Genomic DNA, 17411 nt, shown 5'->3' on the forward strand with positions numbered 1-17411 from the left:
ACATCTAGCGCTCTGTCATACAGTACACGCTTTTATTTTTTGTTGTCCTAGTCTAACTTCCATTCATGGACAACGTGAGCTAGCTAACATTAGCCTTCTACATCTAGCTACATATTGCACTTCCACCCTCACAGGCCAAGGGTACATCAATGTATGAATTAATGGTTGGATCAGAATCGCCATTATAATCATTGGCCAGTACAGAGAACTAAGTAAAACCACAAGTCCAACTCACTATCTCCATCCATGGGTAATTTAGGAAAGGGACCATTTTAGCTAGCTAGCTAGCCACCAGAGGACAACAACACAATGAGACGCAACAATTCAAGTTGTTTATGTTATCTAAGTGATTTGATTGGAGAGATGCCAAATCCAAGCTGGCTTCCTTTGACTATTCTTTTCAGGCAGGACCATTCACAGTTGAGCTAAAAGCTGATTGGCAAATGTTTTATAGTTTTTTTGTCAAGTGATGCCAAATGCTCACTGAGTTCGCTTAGATTCAATGCAACGGACGGCAACAATGTCATACTCGTTTGGACAAGACAGCATAAGATAGATGGCCTTCAAGTAGAGAGACAGAGGGGCGCTGTTTTGCTCCCCTGGATGCTTTCTTCTGTGAGATACATTCAGCCTCTTGCGAATTGAAGGAAAATTATGAAACACAAAAAAATACGAGAGACAAAAGATAAATTATTATTAGTTTTTATATATATTTTTGGGGAAAGCCTGGCTTCTCTTGGCTTCCATGGATACACACCACTGCTCATCAATGTCATTTTCGGCCTTCTGTAGCACTATATCAAACATGTTCTTGCAGGTGTCCATGTCTGATGGATTTATTTATAAAGACGAGTGTGCTCGCATACTCCCTTAAAAGACATTCCCTTGAAAAACTCCCAAGTGGTGGTCTAAGGCACTGCATCTCAGTGCAAGAGGTGTCACTACTGTCCCTGGTTTGAATCCAGGCTGTATCACATCTGGCTGTGATTGGGAGTCCCATAGGGCGGTGCACAATTGGCTCAGCATAGACAGGGTAGGCCGTCATTGTAATTAACTAACTTGCCAGGTTAAATACATTTTAAAAAGCAGCAATAGTGCCGTTTGTCCATTTTGAGACGCCATAGGCAGTTTACACTTCCTCAAAATAGCCAGAATTTATCTAAAATCACTCAAGAAATCGGTCATTAATTGCAGTATTTCTGGTGCAGTATTTCTCAAGAAAACAAATGTGCATTAAAATTATTCGTCTCTTGTTGAATGACAACAATGACTTTATTGAATAATCCCTATATATATATATATATATATATATATTTATTTATTTTTTCGGACACCGCCAATCCACTCAAAACTTCTCGACACACCAGTTGAGAATCGCTGGGCTAAAACCTTCTGTGTCATTGAATCGATTAAATAATTCGTTACTTCGTAACTAGTCTCTCGCTGCCAGACAGAATGGCAACTTTTGGCAGCCTTGTACAACGTTGTGGTCAAATATGGTGGATAAATAAAGGTGTCCTTTACCATTGAATTTTTTTTTCTAATTTCCGGGTCTACTTAAGGTCCCATAGACACCAATGCGATAGCAGCTGGGCCTGGTCTACTTAGTTCGTTGAATGTATATGAACGAGAAAAAATGAGGGAGTGGGTTATCTCGCATCCTCCTCTCTCTCTTACTGTAGCTCTCGGGCATAATAATAATCATGTGACTAGACCCGGAAATTAGGCAGGTGACATCACTGCAGCAGTTTCGAGTCAAAACATTTCAATTTCAATCCATTCTATATCCACAAGAACTGAATATGCTACATTTAAAAATTGAATGACGCAAATGTGATGTTAGTTGTTCTGCGGATGCCTGTTTCGTATGCATTAGACCACTTGACTTTGAGCCAGGAGAATGAACGAACAAGGAAGTAAAAAGTTGCAAATTGCAACAATGGAGAAACTTGAGAGATTCGATACATTACGTGGTAAGTGTAGCCTGTTGTAACTATTCAAACTTGAAGGGTTCAATGTAAAAGCTTTAGGACAGTGACTTCTACAAAATTTGATTGACAGATTGATTGATAGGCAACAGTAGCCTAGTCACCAGTCATAGGCTATCAGTGTCATTTAAGTAATGTTTGCTTGTCATTTAGGTAAGCAGGTGCAACCTGGAGAGTTTTGGGATCTAGTTGTTTTAACCGCTGTAGATGACAACCAGAGAGAAGCATACGAACTTCAGATCTCAGAGAAACTTGGGAGGAAAGAGATCCCACTTGGCATTTCATATCACGTGTTCTCAGATCCACCTGGAGCCAAAATAGGTGAGGATAACCCATCCTGATTTATGTGCTGATTATGGACCAGTTTTGCCTTTTGAATCACATTGAATAAGATTACATGGACAAGGAGGACCTGATCCTAGATTCCTATTCGGAGAACCTTGGTACACTTTGACTGAATTGAACTTCTCTCGCAGGAAATGGAGGCGCAACACTGTACTCTCTGCAACGGCTGGAAGACATCTATGGGAAGGCTCTGGGTGGATACAGGATCCTTCTGATTCATGCAGGTATAATCGCTCATTACATTGTAAAACTGTATATTAATTGGAAATTATGTAAAAGTGATATAAGTGTAAGGTAGGCCTATATTATTGAACATAATTATGGAAGCACTACTGTAAGTCTATTGTAGGTCACATTGGATAAAAGTTTCTGCTAAATGGCGTATATTTTTGATTGTTCAAATAACTTTGATTTTCCTAGGTGGATTCAGTCAGCGTTTGCCCAATGCCAGTGCCCTGGGGAAAATCTTCACCCCCATGCCCTTGGGTGACCCTCTTTACCAGATGCTGGAGCTCAAACTGGCTGTGTTTGTGGATTTACCCAAGCACATGAAACCGGGTGTGCTGGTAACCAGTGCGGATTGCATAGAGCTCTACAGTATAGCGGAGGATGAGAACATCAGGTTTGACAGGTCTGGGTTCACTGCTCTAGCCCATCCCTCCCCCATCTCCATTGGAACAACCCACGGAGTCTTTGTGCTGGACCAGAAGGAGAAGTCTGTATTGGCCGACATGGAATACAGGACATGCCTCCATTTTCTGCACAAACCTAGCGTCAAGAAGATGCATGAAAACGGTGCTGTGTGTAAGAGCCAGGATAGCTGTATGTCACTTCTGAGTGATGCAGAGTTTGTGTACACAGACAGTACATATTATGTAGATTACAACACTGCAATGTCATTGCTTAGTCTATTCCGAGAAGTGGGTCCTTTGGGCTGTGAGATAGATGCCTATGGGGACTTCCTTCAGGCCCTGGGTCCCCAAGCCACAGTGGCTTACACCAACAACACTGCCAACGTCACCAAGCAGGAGAGCAACCTGGTGGAGATGCGTCAGAAGATCTTCCACTGCCTTAAGGGAACCCCGCTCAACCTGGTGGCTCTCAACCACTCTAAGTTTTACCACATCGGCACCACCACAGAGTACCTCTTCTACCTCACAGAGGACCCGTACCTGAGGGGTGAGCTGGGACTATACAAGGTGCTAGGCTACAGCCAACACTTTAGCTTTAAGGTCTGCTGTGTGATGCTCAGTGACGTGAAGCCCGGCTGCTCTTTAACTCCAGGCTCGGTGGTAGAGTACTGCAGGCTGGAGGCCGGCGCTCATGTTGGCGGGCGGACCATACTCAGCGGTTGCTGGGTAGGTGCGGGCCTGAAAGTGCCTGATGGAACCTTCATGCACTCCCTCTGCGTGAACCGGGAGGGCCAAACCGGTTTTGTTACCGTCACCTTCGGCATCGAGGATGACCTCAAGAAGAGCGTGGGGTCCCCTGCGAATATGGAGGGCTTGAACCTGTTCGGGGCCAGTTTGGTCGAGTGCCTGGCTAAGTGGGGCCTGAGTCCCGAGAGCCTGAGGTTCTCTGGTGACACATCGAGTTGTAGTCTTTGGAACGCCTGTCTCTTCCCTGTGTGCCCGGACATGCGCAACTCCTTCTCCCTGACTCTGGAGATGCTGCAGCCGGGTGGGTCCACTGTCACGTTGCCCCCAGGCACCAAGCTGATGTCTCTACAGGAGGCCCTGCAATGTAAAAACTTGGAGGAGATGCTCAAGTACAGGAAGAAACTAATGGAGGATGTAAAGATGAAGAAATGGAGCTGACTGAGCTATAGTGATTAGGCTACTATTGATTGTAATACCATTGTGCCTTTTGTAATCATGATCGGAAGGATTGTGTGTTAAATTGAACTGAAGTAGGGATACAATGTGGTGGGCATTTGGTAGCATTCGGGTACAATGGTTGGATCAGCTATTTGATACATAAACGGGACATTTGGATGTAGCTTTTTTTTGTTATTTCTGTTGTATATATAAAAAAAAATTATGGGGAAACAATTGGGTAATGACAATCCATTTTGTAATAATGACAGAAAATATTTGAGATTTGTGTTTGTCGCTTCATTGTCCTATGCTGGTGTGGGACACTTTCCTCAGAATTAAAATAGATTCTGGTACTGTGCTCAATTTTAAGGGACAGTTTTTGACATCCTGTACAGCAGTGCCAGCTCTAGCCTTTTGGGGGGCCCTATGAAGCAAGATTTGGTTGGGGGGCCCCCCACCAAGTGAGCAATTATTTTTGGTGGCCCCCCTCTTGACAACAGAGAGAACATTTTAAGTTTTAAAGCAAGATTTCTGCAGTTCTACACATTTTGCAATGGGGCAGAGAGAATTTTCTGCAGTTTTAAAGCTAATTTCCTGCAATTCTACACATGACTTATTCCATGTTAATGATATCTGAGTGAGTGTGATGAACAAAATCAGTATGGGCCCCCTGGAGGTCAGGGCCCCTGGGCACGTGCCCTGCTTGCCCGGTCGGTAATTCGGCTATGACTACTACAAGATTAGCAAACTGACTAGATTAATTTATCAATCTAAAAATTGTCAGCTGACATGGGCTAATTGAGTGACTGTCAGTGACTGACAAAACAAGAGGAAAACTGCTGATGCACAACCACATTTCGAACTTGCATCTTGTGTATTCTACTATTCTAACTCAACAGTAAGTTGAGCCCCGACTGTCGCTTATGCCTGGAGCTGGCCCTGCAGCAGTTTCCCAACTCCAGTCCTTGAGTACCCCCAAAGGCACACAGTTTTGTTGTAGCCCTGGACAAACTCACTTGATTCAACTTGTCAACCAATCATCGAGCCCTGGATGAGTTGAATCAGGTGAGTTTGTCCAGGTGGGGCCTACAACAAAACTGTGTGCTGTTGGGGGTACTCGAGGACAGGAGTTGGGAAACACTGCTACACAGTAATATATAGGTAGTGGCCTATCGGCATTCAATCAGAGGCAAGTTTCCAGTCTATGATGTCATGCTGGTATGATTGTTTGGTTTCCCCAGAGAGAATAGCAAATATCCACCAGTCTGAAGTCCTGAGGGCTCTGGAGCAGGTTTTCATCAAAGAATCCTCAGTACTTTGCTCCGTTCATCTTTGCCTCAATCCTGACTAGTCTCTCAGTCCCTGCTGCTGAAAAACGTCCCCACAGCATGATGCTACCACCACCATGCTTCACCGTAGGGATGGTGCTAGGTTTCCTCCAGACGTGATGCTTGGCATTCAGGCCAAAGAATTCAATCTTGGTTTCATCAGACCAGATAATCTTGTTTTTCATGGTCTGAGAGTCTTTAGGTGCCTTTTGGCAAACTCCAAGAGGGCTGTCATGTGCCTTTTACTGAAGAGTGGCTTCCGTCTGGCCACTACCATAAAGGCCTGATTGGTGGAGTGCTGCAGAGATAGTTGTCCTTCTGGAAGGTTCTCCCATCTCCACAGAGGAACTCTCGAACTCTGTTAGAGTGACCATTGGGTTCTTGGTCACCAGAGGTGTAAAGTACTTAAATAAAAATACTTTTAAGTACTACTTAAGTAGTTTTTGGGGGTATCTGCACTTTACTTAACTATTTATATTTTTGACTACTTTTCCTTCACTACATTCCTAAAGAAAATGATGTACTGTTTACTCCATACATTTTCCCTGACACCCAAAAGTACTCGTTACATTTTGAAAGGAAAATGGTCCAATTCACACACTTATCAAGAAAACATCCCTGCTCATCCGTACTGCCTCTGATCTGGCGGACTCACTAAACACAAATGCTTAGTTTGTAAATTATGTGTGAGTGTTGGAGTGTGCCCCAAGGCTATAGGTACATTTAAAAAACAAGAAGATCGTGCTGTCTGGTGTGTTTTAATATAAGGAATTTGAAATTATTTATCCTTTTACTTTTGATACTTAAGTATAATTATAACAAAATACTTTTAGACTTTTACTCAAGTACTATTTTACAGGAAGACTTTCACTTTTACTCAAGTATGACAATAGGGTACTTTTCCAACACTGTTGGTCGCCTCCCTGACCAAGGCTCTTCTCCACCAATTGCTCAGTTTGGCCTGGAGGCCAGCTCTAGGAAGAGTCTTGGTGGTTCCAAACATCTTCCATTTAAGAATGATGGAGGCTACTGTGTTCTTGGGGACCTTCAATGCTGCAGAAATATTTTGGTACTGGTATCTGTGCCTCAACTCAATCATGTCTCGGGGGGGCTACGAACAATTCCTTCAACCTCATGGCTTAGTTTTGGCTCTGACATGCACAGTCAAATATGGGACCTTATATAGACAGGTGTGTGCCTTTCCAAATCAATTGAATTTACCACAGGTGGACTCCAATCAAGTTGTAGAAACATCTCAAGGATAATCAATGGAAACAGGATGTACTTGAGATCAATTTCAAGTCTCATAGCAAAGAATCTGAATACTTATGTAAATAAGGTATTTCTGTTTTTCATTTGTAATACATTTGCAAAAATTTCTAAACCTGGTTTTGCTTTGTCATTATGGGGTATTGTGTATAGATTTTTTTTCATCCATTTTAGAATAAGGCTGTAATGTAACAAAATGTGGCGAAAGTCAAGGGGTCTGAATACTTCCCGAATGCACTGTAACTCAGTAAGTCAGGCAAACAATGTATAATGCTAACTCATATTAAGATGAGTGGAAGAAGCTGAGTGAGTCGTACTGCGTGATCATCGAGAGGCTTGAGGATTACCTACACATCAAAGACGAGAGCTGATAGACCTCAAACTGGTTTTCAGGAAACAGTAGCTCTCTGTGACTAAAGTGATGCATTCATCCCTATTTCTAGTCTTTCACGTCATGATATCGCGTCATCATAACATCACAGACATAATATGAGACTCATGCCCTGTCTCCATGTACATTTCATATTTCTAGACATATAATGTGTTTAACAAGTTCATTAAATGTGTTCTCCTTAATGAGTAATGAATTGGAATCTGCCTTTTTTGTAAAAATGATTCTATCCATTGGCCTTTCATACAGTGATTGTGCTGCATGGAGATATTTCATGGTGTTACCACATGGTGGAGCGCAAGTCACATCAAATACACATTATTGACCTATTTTTCTTTTCTGATAAAATGCCTAGAGTGTGTCCAGTCCTGGGGTTTCAGGGGATCAGCAGTACAGATTTAGCCAGGTCACTGATCTGTTTGTGCTATCATGTCAACTCCTTGTCACTCATTGTCATGCCAAACACTCTGCTCGAACACTACAAGCGTCCCCTGGATGACTCCCCTTGCAATGAGTACTCCCAGCTCGGAGGAGATGAGTGGAGAAGAAGGGGGTCACTGGGATACTCTGTCATACTCACTGACTGGCTTATGTTCTCTATCTGATATTATACACTATATATACAAAAGGATGTGGACACCTCTTCAAAATAGTAGATTCAGCAATGTTAGCCACATAAAGAGCTGCTTGCAGGGGAGAAGTACTGTTATTGTGAAGTAGAAATGTATCGGAGCAACAACGGCTCAACTGTAAAGAGGTAGGCCACACAAGCTTACAGAGCGGGACTGCCGAGAGCTGAAGCACAAAATTGACTGTCCTCTGTTGCAACACTCAATACCAAGTTTCAAACTGCCTCTGGAAGCAACATAAGCACAAGAACTGTTCGTCGGGAGCTTCATGAAATGGGTTTCCATGGCCGAGCAGCCGCACACAAGCCTAAGATCACCATGCGCAATGCAAAATGTTAGCTGGAGTGGTGTAAAGCTCACTGCCATTGGACTCTGGAGCAGTGGAAACACGTTCTCTGGAGTTATGAATCACACTTCACCATTTGGCAGTCTGATGGACGAATCTGGGTTTGGCGGATGCCAGGAAATCGCTGCCCGAATGCATGCCAACTGTAAAGTTTGGTGGAGGAGGAATGATGGTCTGGAGCTGTTTTTCATGTTAAGGGCTAGGCCCCTTCGTTCCAGTAAAGGGAAATCTTAACACTACAGCATACAATGACATTCTCAACTATTATGTGAAGGCCATTTCCTGTTTCAGCATAACAATGCCCTCGTGCACAAAGCGAGGTCCATACAGAAATGGTTTGTTGAGATTAGTGTGGAAGAACTTGACTGGCCTGGACAGAGCCCTGACCTTAACCCCAATTAATACCCATTTTGGAATGAGATGTTTGATGAGCATTTATTTTTTAGCAGACACTCTTATCCAGAGCCACTTAGTGACTCACAAGTAGTGAGTGCCTACATTTTAAAACTTATTTTTCATTCTGGTCCCCTGTGGGAATCGAACCCACAAACCTGGCTTGCAAGCAGCATGCGCTACCAACTGAGCCACACTGAAACAGGTGACCACATATTTTTGGTCATGGAGTGTATATACTGTATATCTAATGCTATACTCAGCAAAAAAAGAAACGTCCCTGTCTTCAAAGATAATTAGTTAAAATCCAAATAACGTCACAGATCTTCATTATAAAGGGTTTTAACACTGTTTCCCATGCTTGTTCAATGAACCATAAACAATTAATGAACGTGCACCTGTGGAACGGTCGTTAAGACACTAACAGCTTACAGACGGTAGGCAATTAAGGTCACAGTTATGAAAACTTAAGACACTAAAGAGGCCTTTCTACTGACTCTGAAAAACACCAAAAGAAAGATGCACAGGGTCCCTGCTCATCTGTGTGAACGTGCCTTAGGCATCCTGCAAGGAGGCATGAGGACTGCAGATGTGGCCAGGGAGACAGGACAGCACTACAGGGAGACAGGACGGACAGCTGATCATCCTCGCAGTGGCAGACCACTTGTAACAACACCTGCACAGGATTGGTACATCCGAACATCACACCTGCGGGACAGGTACAGGATAGCAACAACAACTGCCCGAGTTACACCAGGAAAGCACAATTCCTCCATCAGTGCTCAGATTGTGCTCAGAGAGACGCTGGACTGAGGTGAGGCCTGTTCTAAAGCAGGTCCTCAGCAGACATCACCGGCAACAATGTCGCCTATGGGCACGAACCCACCGTCGCTGGACCAGACAGGACTGGCAAAAAGTGCTCTTCACTGATGAGTCTTGGTTTTGTCTCACCAGGGGTGATGGTCCGATTCGCGTTTATCGTCAAAGGAATGAGCGTTATACTGAGGTCTGTAGTCTGGAGCGGGATGAATTTGGAAGTGGAGGGTCCGTCATGGTCTGGGGCGGTGTGTCACAGCATCATCGGACTGAGCTTGTTGTCATTGGAGGCAATCTCAACGCTGTGCGTTACAGGGAAGACATCCTTCTCCCTCATGTGGTACCCTTCCTGCAGTCTCACCTGACATGACCCTCCAGCATGACAATGCCACCAACCATACTGCTCGTCCTGTGCGTGATTTCCTGCAAGACAGGAATGTCAGTGTTCTGCCATAGCCAGTGAAGAGCCTGGATCTCAATCCCATTGAGCGCGTCTGGGACCTGTTGGATAGTAAGGTGAGGGCCAGGGCCATTCCCCCCAGAAATGTCCAGGAACTTGCAGGTGTCTTGGTGGAAGAGTGGGGTAACATCTCACAGCAAGAACTGGCAAATCTGGTGCAGTCCATGAGGATGAAATGCACTGCAGTACTTAATGCAGCTGGTGGCCACACCAGACTGTTACTTTTGATTTTGACCCCCGCCCTTTGTTCAGGGACACATTATTCCATTTATGTTAGTCACATGTGGAACTGTGGAACTTTTTCAGTTTATGTCTCAGTTGTTGAATCTTGTTTTTCAAATATTTATCATACAAATATTTACACATGTTAAGTTTGCTGAAAATAAACACAGTTGACAGTGAGATGTTTCTTTTTTTGCTGAGTTTACATATCTGTTGTTAAGGAGTGGATGTTGCCTATTAACATGATTAATGTTTAAGTCTAAGATAACACCTTACCAAGAGTACTGATACAACAGAAGTAAATATGTCATTTTCTAAAAAAGGAATAGATGTTGAGCTAGCTTGGTCAGTCTGTTTCTGCTCTCTTGACAACTTCTTGTGATAGCACAGACAAATCTGGGATCAGGCTAATGTTGAGCATGGTTTGAGCAGAAAACATGGGTGTTTCAGTGAACATCCTGTTTATCTTGTCACTACTCTTTCAGATTGGTCCTACGTGTCTGTGCTGTCCCCCCCGGGCAAGATCAAAAGCATGACTAAAAGTACCCCAGCACTTCAACTGATACACACACACATATACACATGCACATACACACACGCTGCGTAATCCATCATCCCAGCAGCACTTCACATCCCTGTCAGCTGACAATGACGCACTCACCGGTTCACTGGTTACTGTTGCTATGGGACTTATTACAGAGTGTCTCCTAAATAAAATAATATGGTACTTGATAGCAAACAACAAGCCAATGTGAAACTCCCTGGTTACTTTATTTAACTAGGCACGTCAGTTAAGAACAAATTCTTATTTACAAAGACAGCCTACCCCTGCCAAACCCAGACAATGCTGGGTCAATTGCACACCAACCTATGGGACTCACAATCACAGCTAGATGTGATACAGCATGGATTCAATCCAGGGACTGTAGTGACGCCTCAAGAACTGAGATGCAGTGCCTTAGGCCTCTGCGCCACTCAGGAGCCCACTGTTGCTATGTCACTCATTAGAGTGTTTCTCCTAATTATTGTATGGTAGTCAATATAGTAAACACCAAGCTAAACACTCAGGGGCTCCCGAGTGGCGCAGTGGTCTAAGGCACTGCATCTCTGTGCTTGAGGTGTCACTACTGACACCCAGGTTTGAGTCAAGGTGGTCCTTAGTGGGTAAACTTTATCATCAAAGTCTGGCATTCTCTGGATTTATGGTGCTTTCAAGGTCAAATCATGATGATGTTAGTGAACTTCAGGTCAGAGCTCTATAGAGAGGCCTGACTTGCAATTCCAAATTGGGTGACTGTTTAAAATGTATTTTCACAATCGGAGCTTGTTTTTTTCCAAGTTCCCAGTTGTCTTGAACTCACTGAAGTCTGAGATTTCCCAGTTCCAAGTATCCAGTTGTTTTGAGCACGGCAGAAGTCATGCTGGATTGAAAACATGGCCTATGTTGAATATTTATCCTTTTAAGCTTGGAGGAGACCCTTAAACCCAGACTTGGACCACACACCCACTCCACTGAATAGCAGGCTAGTGATTGCTTTGCAATGCTTGCAGTTAGCCAGTAATTCCTTCCAAACCAGTCATTGTTAAATTGCCGATTTCCAACATGTTGTGTCATTTTTTCGTCCAATGGCCGATGAACACTGATACATTTTATCTGAAATTTCTCTTAATTCCAAGATTGAAAAGGATTTGCCAGTAGATTGTCAAGAGTGTGCAAAGCTGTCATCAAGGCAACGGGTGGGTTCTTTGAAAAATTTCAAATATAAAATACATTTTGATTTGTTTAACACTTTTTTAGTTACTACATGATTCCATACAGTATGTGTTATTTCATAGTTTTGATGCCTTCACTATTACTCTACAATGTAGAAAATAGTAAAAATTAAGAAAAACCATTGAATGAGTAGGCATGACCAAACTGTTGACTGGTACTGTACATATTGGGGTGGTACGCTAAAAAAGCACATTTGAACCATAGTAATCAGGAGCGCAACTTTGGTTTTAGAAGTGGGGGGGCATTTAAATATACAGTTGAAGTCGGTAGTTTACATACACTTAGGTTGGAGTCATTAAAACTAGTTTTTCAACTACTCAACAAATTTCTTGTCAACAAACTATAGTTTTTGTGCATGACACAAGTCATTTTTCCAACAATTGTTTACAGACAGATTAGTTGACTTATTATTCACTGTATCACAATTCCATTGGGTCAGAAGTTTACATACACTAAGTTGACTGTGCCTTTAAACAGCTTGGAAAATTCCAGGAAATTGAATTGAAATACATCCACAGGTACACCTCCAATTGACTCAAATGATGTCAATTAGCCTATCAGAAGCTTCTAAAGCCATGACATAATTTGAGTCAATTGGAGGTGTACCTGTGGATGTATTTCAAGGCCTACCTTCAAAGTCAGTGCCTCTTTGCTTGACATCATGGGAAAATCTAAAGAAATCAGCCCTCAGAAAAATAATTGTAGACCTCCACAAGTTTGGTTCATCCATGGGAGCTTTTTCCAAATGCCTGAAGGTACCACGTTCATCTGTACAAACAATAGTATGCAAGTATAAACACCATGGGACCATGCAGCCATCACACCGCTCAGGAAGGAGAGGCGTTCTGTCTCCTAGAGATGAACGTATTTTGGTGCGAAAAGTGCAAAACAATCCCAGAACAGCAGCAAAGGACCTTGTGAAGATGCTGAAGGAAATGGATACAAAAGTATCTATATCCACAGTAAAATGAGTCCTATATCGACATAACCTGAAAGGCCGCTCAGCAAGGAAGAAGCCACTGCTCCAAAACTGCCATAAAAAAAGCCAGACTACAGGTTTACAACTACACATGGGGACAAAGATCATACTTTTTTTTATAAATGTCCTCTGGTCTGATGAAACAAAAATAGAACTGTTTGGCCATAATGACCATCGTTATGTTAGGAGGCAAAAGGGGGAGGCTTGCAAGCCAAAGAACACCAAACCAACTGTGACGCATGAGGGTGGCAGCATCATGTTGTGGGGGTGCTTTGCTGCAGGAGGGACTGGTGCACTTCACAAAATACAGTGCCTTGCGAAAGTATTCGGCCCCCTTGAACTTTGCGACCTTTTGCCACATTTCAGGCTTCAAACATAAAGATATAAAACTGTATTTTTTTGTGAAGAATCATGAACAAGTGGGACACAATCATGAAGTGGAACGACATTTATTGGATATTTCAAACTTTTTTAACAAATCAAAAACTGAAAAATTGGGCGTGCAAAATTATTCAGCCCCCTTAAGTTAATACTTTGTAGCGCCACCTTTTGCTGCGATTACAGCTGTAAGTCGCTTGGGGTATGTCTCTATCAGTTTTGCACATCGAGAGACTGAAATTTTTTCCCATCCCTCCTTGCAAAACAGCTCGAGCTCAGTGAGGTTGGATGGAGAGCATTTGTGAACAGCAGTTTTCAGTTCTTTCCACAGATTCTCGATTGGATTCAGGTCTGGACTTTGACTTGGCCATTCTAACACCTGGATATGTTTATTTTTTAACCATTCCATTGTAGATTTTTTGGTTCAAGGGGGCCGAATACTTTCGCAAGGCACTGTAGATGGCATCATGAGGCAGGAAAATCATGTGGATATATTGAAGCAACATCTCAAGACATCAGTTAAGTTAAGGCTTGGTTGCAAATGGGTCTTCCAAATGGACAATGACCCCAAGCAGACTTCCAAAGTTGTGGCAAAAAGGACAACAAAGTCAAGGTATTGGAGTGGCCATCACAAAGCCCTGACCTCAATCTTATAGAAAATTTGTAGGCAGAACTGAAAAAGCGTGTGTGAGCAAGGAGGCCTACAAACCTGACTCAGTTACACCAGCTCTGTCAGGAAGAATGGGCCAAAATTCACCCAACTTATTGTGGGAAGCTTGTGGAAGGCTACCAGAAACGTTTGACCCAAGTTAAACAATTTAAAGGCAATGCTACCAATACTAATTGAGTGTATGTAAACTTCTGACCCACTGGGAATGTGATAAAATTAAAAAAAGCTGAAATAAATCATTCTCTCTACTATTATTCTGACATTTCACATTCTTAAAATAAAGTGGTGATCCTAACTGACCTAAGACAGGGCATTTTTACTAGGATTAAATGTTAGGAATTGTAAAAAAAAACAGAGTTTAAATGTATTTGGCTAAAGTATATGTAAACTTCCGACATCAACTGTATATTCTCTTCAAAACTGAAGATGGTGCCCAGAACATCCCAGGTACTCTGTGGCCCATTGTTCCCTGGACTTGGGATTTATCCTGTTCCTCTGTATCTCCCTTGGACTGCTTCTCTTTCACTGGTGGTCCTGCTCCATCAACTGGCTTGGGGACTATGTTGGTCCTGTGCCACATTGGCTGTGGCTGGCTGGAGGAGGCAGTACAGAGGCCCAACACCAAAGGGCACCACCCCTACGATGCCTTTGTGTTTTATAAAGTGGGAGAGACGAGCACTGGGTGGTGGAACAGCTGCTGCCTGGCCTGGAGCAGAGCGGGCCTCCATTCCTGCGTCTCTAACTGCACAGCAGGGACTTCCAGCTGGGGAAGGACATTGTGAACAACATCACAGACAGCCACTACAACAGCCACCACACGCTGTGTGTGATGAGTCATCACTACCTGCACAGTAACGGATGCTCCCTTGAGCTGTGACTGGCCACCCTGCGTCTGCTGGTGGAGCACAGTGTAACGATTGTCGTCGGGAGAAGGAGAAGAGGACCAAGATGCAGCGTGGTAAGTATTCATAATACTTTTAATAAATACGAATATTTGAATAAAAAAACAACAACACGACAAACAAACAGTTCTGCAAGGTGCAATACACATAAAACAGAAAACAACTACCCACAACCCATAGTGGGAAAACAGGCTGCCTAAGTATGGTTCTCAATCCGAGACAACGATTGACAGCAGCCTCTGATTGGGAACCATACCAGGCCAGACACATAGAAATCTAACACACAAAACAAAACATAAAATGCCCACCCCAACTCACGCCCTGACCAAACTAAAATAGAGACATAAAAAAGGAACTAAGGTCAGGACGTGACACACTCATCCTGGTCTTCCTGTAGGACATCCCCCCCTAGGCAGCTGTCTACCCAAGACTGCCTGACTAGGCTGGTCAAGACTAGAACCTACCTGGACTGGTCCCAGGACCCAGACCTGCAGCCTACCTTTAAGGACCGCCAGTGGACCAAACAGGCTCCTCCTGAACCAGGCCCCAGATAGTAACACAACACACAGATGCACGATTATCAACAGCATTATTCAGGTCCGGATTAATGCAGGGTCTTACCAGGGCTGAAACACTTGTGTCTAGGCTTGTACGGGGCTGAAGAGGCAGAAAAATAATACAGTAAAAAATATATAGAATAATACAAATAAAGGAAATATGCACTGTATACAGTACCAGTCAAACGTTTGGACACATCTACTCATTCAACATTGTAGAATAATAGTGATCAAATCAAATCAAATCAAATCAAATTTATTTTATATAGCCCTTCGTACATCAGCTGATATCTCAAAGTGCTGTACAGAAACCCAGCCTAAAACCCCAAACAGCAAGCAATGCAGGTGAAGAAGCACGGTGGCTAGGAAAAACTCCCTAGAAAGGCCAAAACCTAGGAAGAAACCTAGAGAGGAACCAGGCTATGTGGGGTGGCCAGTCCTCTTCTGGCTGTGCCGGGTGGAGATTATAACAAAACATGGTCAAGATGTTCAAATGTTCATAAATGACCAGCATGGTCGAATAATAATAAGGCAGAATAGTTGAAACTGGAGCAGCAGCACAGTCAGGTGGACTGGGGACAGCAAGGAGTCATCATGTCAGGTATTCCTGGGGCATGGTCCTAGGGCTCAGGTCCTCCGAGAGAGAGAAAGAAAGAGAGAATTAGAGAGAGCATATGTGGGATGGCCAGTCCTCTTCTGGCTGTGCCGGGTGGAGATTATAACAGAACATGGCCAAGATGTTCAAATGTTCATAAATGATCAGCATGGTCGAATAATAATAAGGCAGAACAGTTGAAACTGGAGCAGCAGCACAGCCAGGTGGACTGGGGACAGCAAGGAGTCATCATGTCAGGTAGTCCTGGGGCATGGTCCTAGGGCTCAGGTCCTCCGAGAGAGAGAAAGAGAGAAGGAGAGAATTAGAGAACGCACACTTAGATTCACACAGGACACCGAATAGGACAGGAGAAGTACTCCAGATATAACAAACTGACCCTAGCCCCCCGACACATAAACTACTGCAGCATAAATACTGGAGGCTGAGACAGGAGGGGTCAGGAGACACTGTGGCCCACTCCGAGGACACCCCCGGACAGGGCCAAACAGGAAGGATATAACCCCACCCACTTTGCCAAAGCACAGCCCCCACACCACTAGAGGGATATCTTCAACCACCAACTTACCATCCTGAGACAAGGCTGAGTATAGCCCACAAAGACCTCCGCCACGGCACAACTTAAGGGGGGGGGGGGGGGGGGGGCGCCAACCCAGACAGGATGACCACATCAGTGACTCAACCCACTCAGGTGACGCACCTCCTCCAGGGACGGCATGAGAGAGCCCCAGTAAAGCCAGTGACTCAGCCCCTGTAATAGGGTTAGAGGCAGAGAATCCCAGTGGAAAGAGGGGAACCGGCCAGGCAGAGACAGCAAGGGTGGTTCGTTGCTCCAGAGCCTTTCTGTTCACCCTCCCACTCCTGGGCCAGACTACACTCAATCATATGACCCACTGAAGAGATGAGTCTTCAGTAGAGACTTAAAGGTTGAGACCGAGTTTGCGTCTCTGACATGGGTAGGCAGACCGTTCCATAAAAATGGAGCTCTATAGGAGAAAGCCCTGCCTCCAGCTGTTTGCTTAAAAATTCTAGGGACAATTAGGAGGCCTGCGTCTTGTGACCGTAGCGTACGTGTAGGTATGTACGGCAGGACCAAATCAGAGAGATAGATAGGAGCAAGCCCATGTAATGCTTTGTAGGTTAGCAGTAAAACCTTGAAATCAGCCCTTGCTTTGACAGGAAGCCAGTGTAGAGAGGCTAGCACTGGAGTAATATGATCAAATTTTTTGGTTCTAGTCAGGATTCTAGCAGCCGTATTTAGCACTAACTGAAGTTTATTTAGTGCTTTATCCGGGTAGCCGGAAAGTAGAGCATTGCAGTAGTCTAACCTGGAAGTGACAAAAGCATGGATTAATTTTTCTGCATCATTTTTGAACAGAAAGTTCCTGATTTTTGCAATGTTTCGTAGATGGAAAAAAGCTGTCCTTGAAATGGTCTTGATATGTTCTTCAAAAGAGAGATCAGGGTCCAGAGTAACGCCGAGGTCCTTCACAGTTTTATTTGAGACGACTGTACAACCATTAAGATTAATTGT

General features: G+C 43.8%; 1 protein-coding gene and 1 pseudogene across 1 annotated transcript; both read left to right on the forward strand.

Annotated features, from left to right (window-relative positions):
- The first annotated feature begins 1680 nt into the window (after nucleotides 1-1680).
- On the forward strand, nucleotides 1681-4430 carry fpgt (fucose-1-phosphate guanylyltransferase). The gene is made up of 4 exons (XM_021603358.3): nucleotides 1681-1973; nucleotides 2142-2309; nucleotides 2465-2557; nucleotides 2754-4430. The coding sequence occupies exons 1-4, from the start codon at nucleotides 1901-1903 to the stop codon at nucleotides 4148-4150; spliced, it is 1731 nt and encodes a 576-aa protein (XP_021459033.3). The 5' UTR covers nucleotides 1681-1900; the 3' UTR covers nucleotides 4151-4430.
- Nucleotides 4431-4811: 381 nt separating this feature from the next.
- Nucleotides 4812-15261, forward strand: LOC118964715 (toll-like receptor 13; annotated as a pseudogene).
- The last annotated feature ends 2150 nt before the right edge of the window (nucleotides 15262-17411 follow it).

This window comes from Oncorhynchus mykiss, chromosome 5 (genome assembly GCF_057628025.1).
Source record: "Oncorhynchus mykiss isolate SJ-2025 chromosome 5, ASM5762802v1, whole genome shotgun sequence".
Classification (NCBI taxonomy): Eukaryota; Metazoa; Chordata; class Actinopteri; order Salmoniformes; family Salmonidae; genus Oncorhynchus; species Oncorhynchus mykiss.

Coding starts and splice junctions, on each gene's coding strand:
- fpgt (XM_021603358.3), top strand. CDS start 1,901: ATGAACGAACAAGGAAGTAAAAAGTTGCAAATTGCAACAATGGAGAAA. Junction 1,974..2,141: donor GAGATTCGATACATTACGTG/GTAAGTGTAGCC, acceptor CTTGTCATTTAG/GTAAGCAGGTGCAACCTGGA. Junction 2,558..2,753: donor GATCCTTCTGATTCATGCAG/GTATAATCGCTC, acceptor TGATTTTCCTAG/GTGGATTCAGTCAGCGTTTG.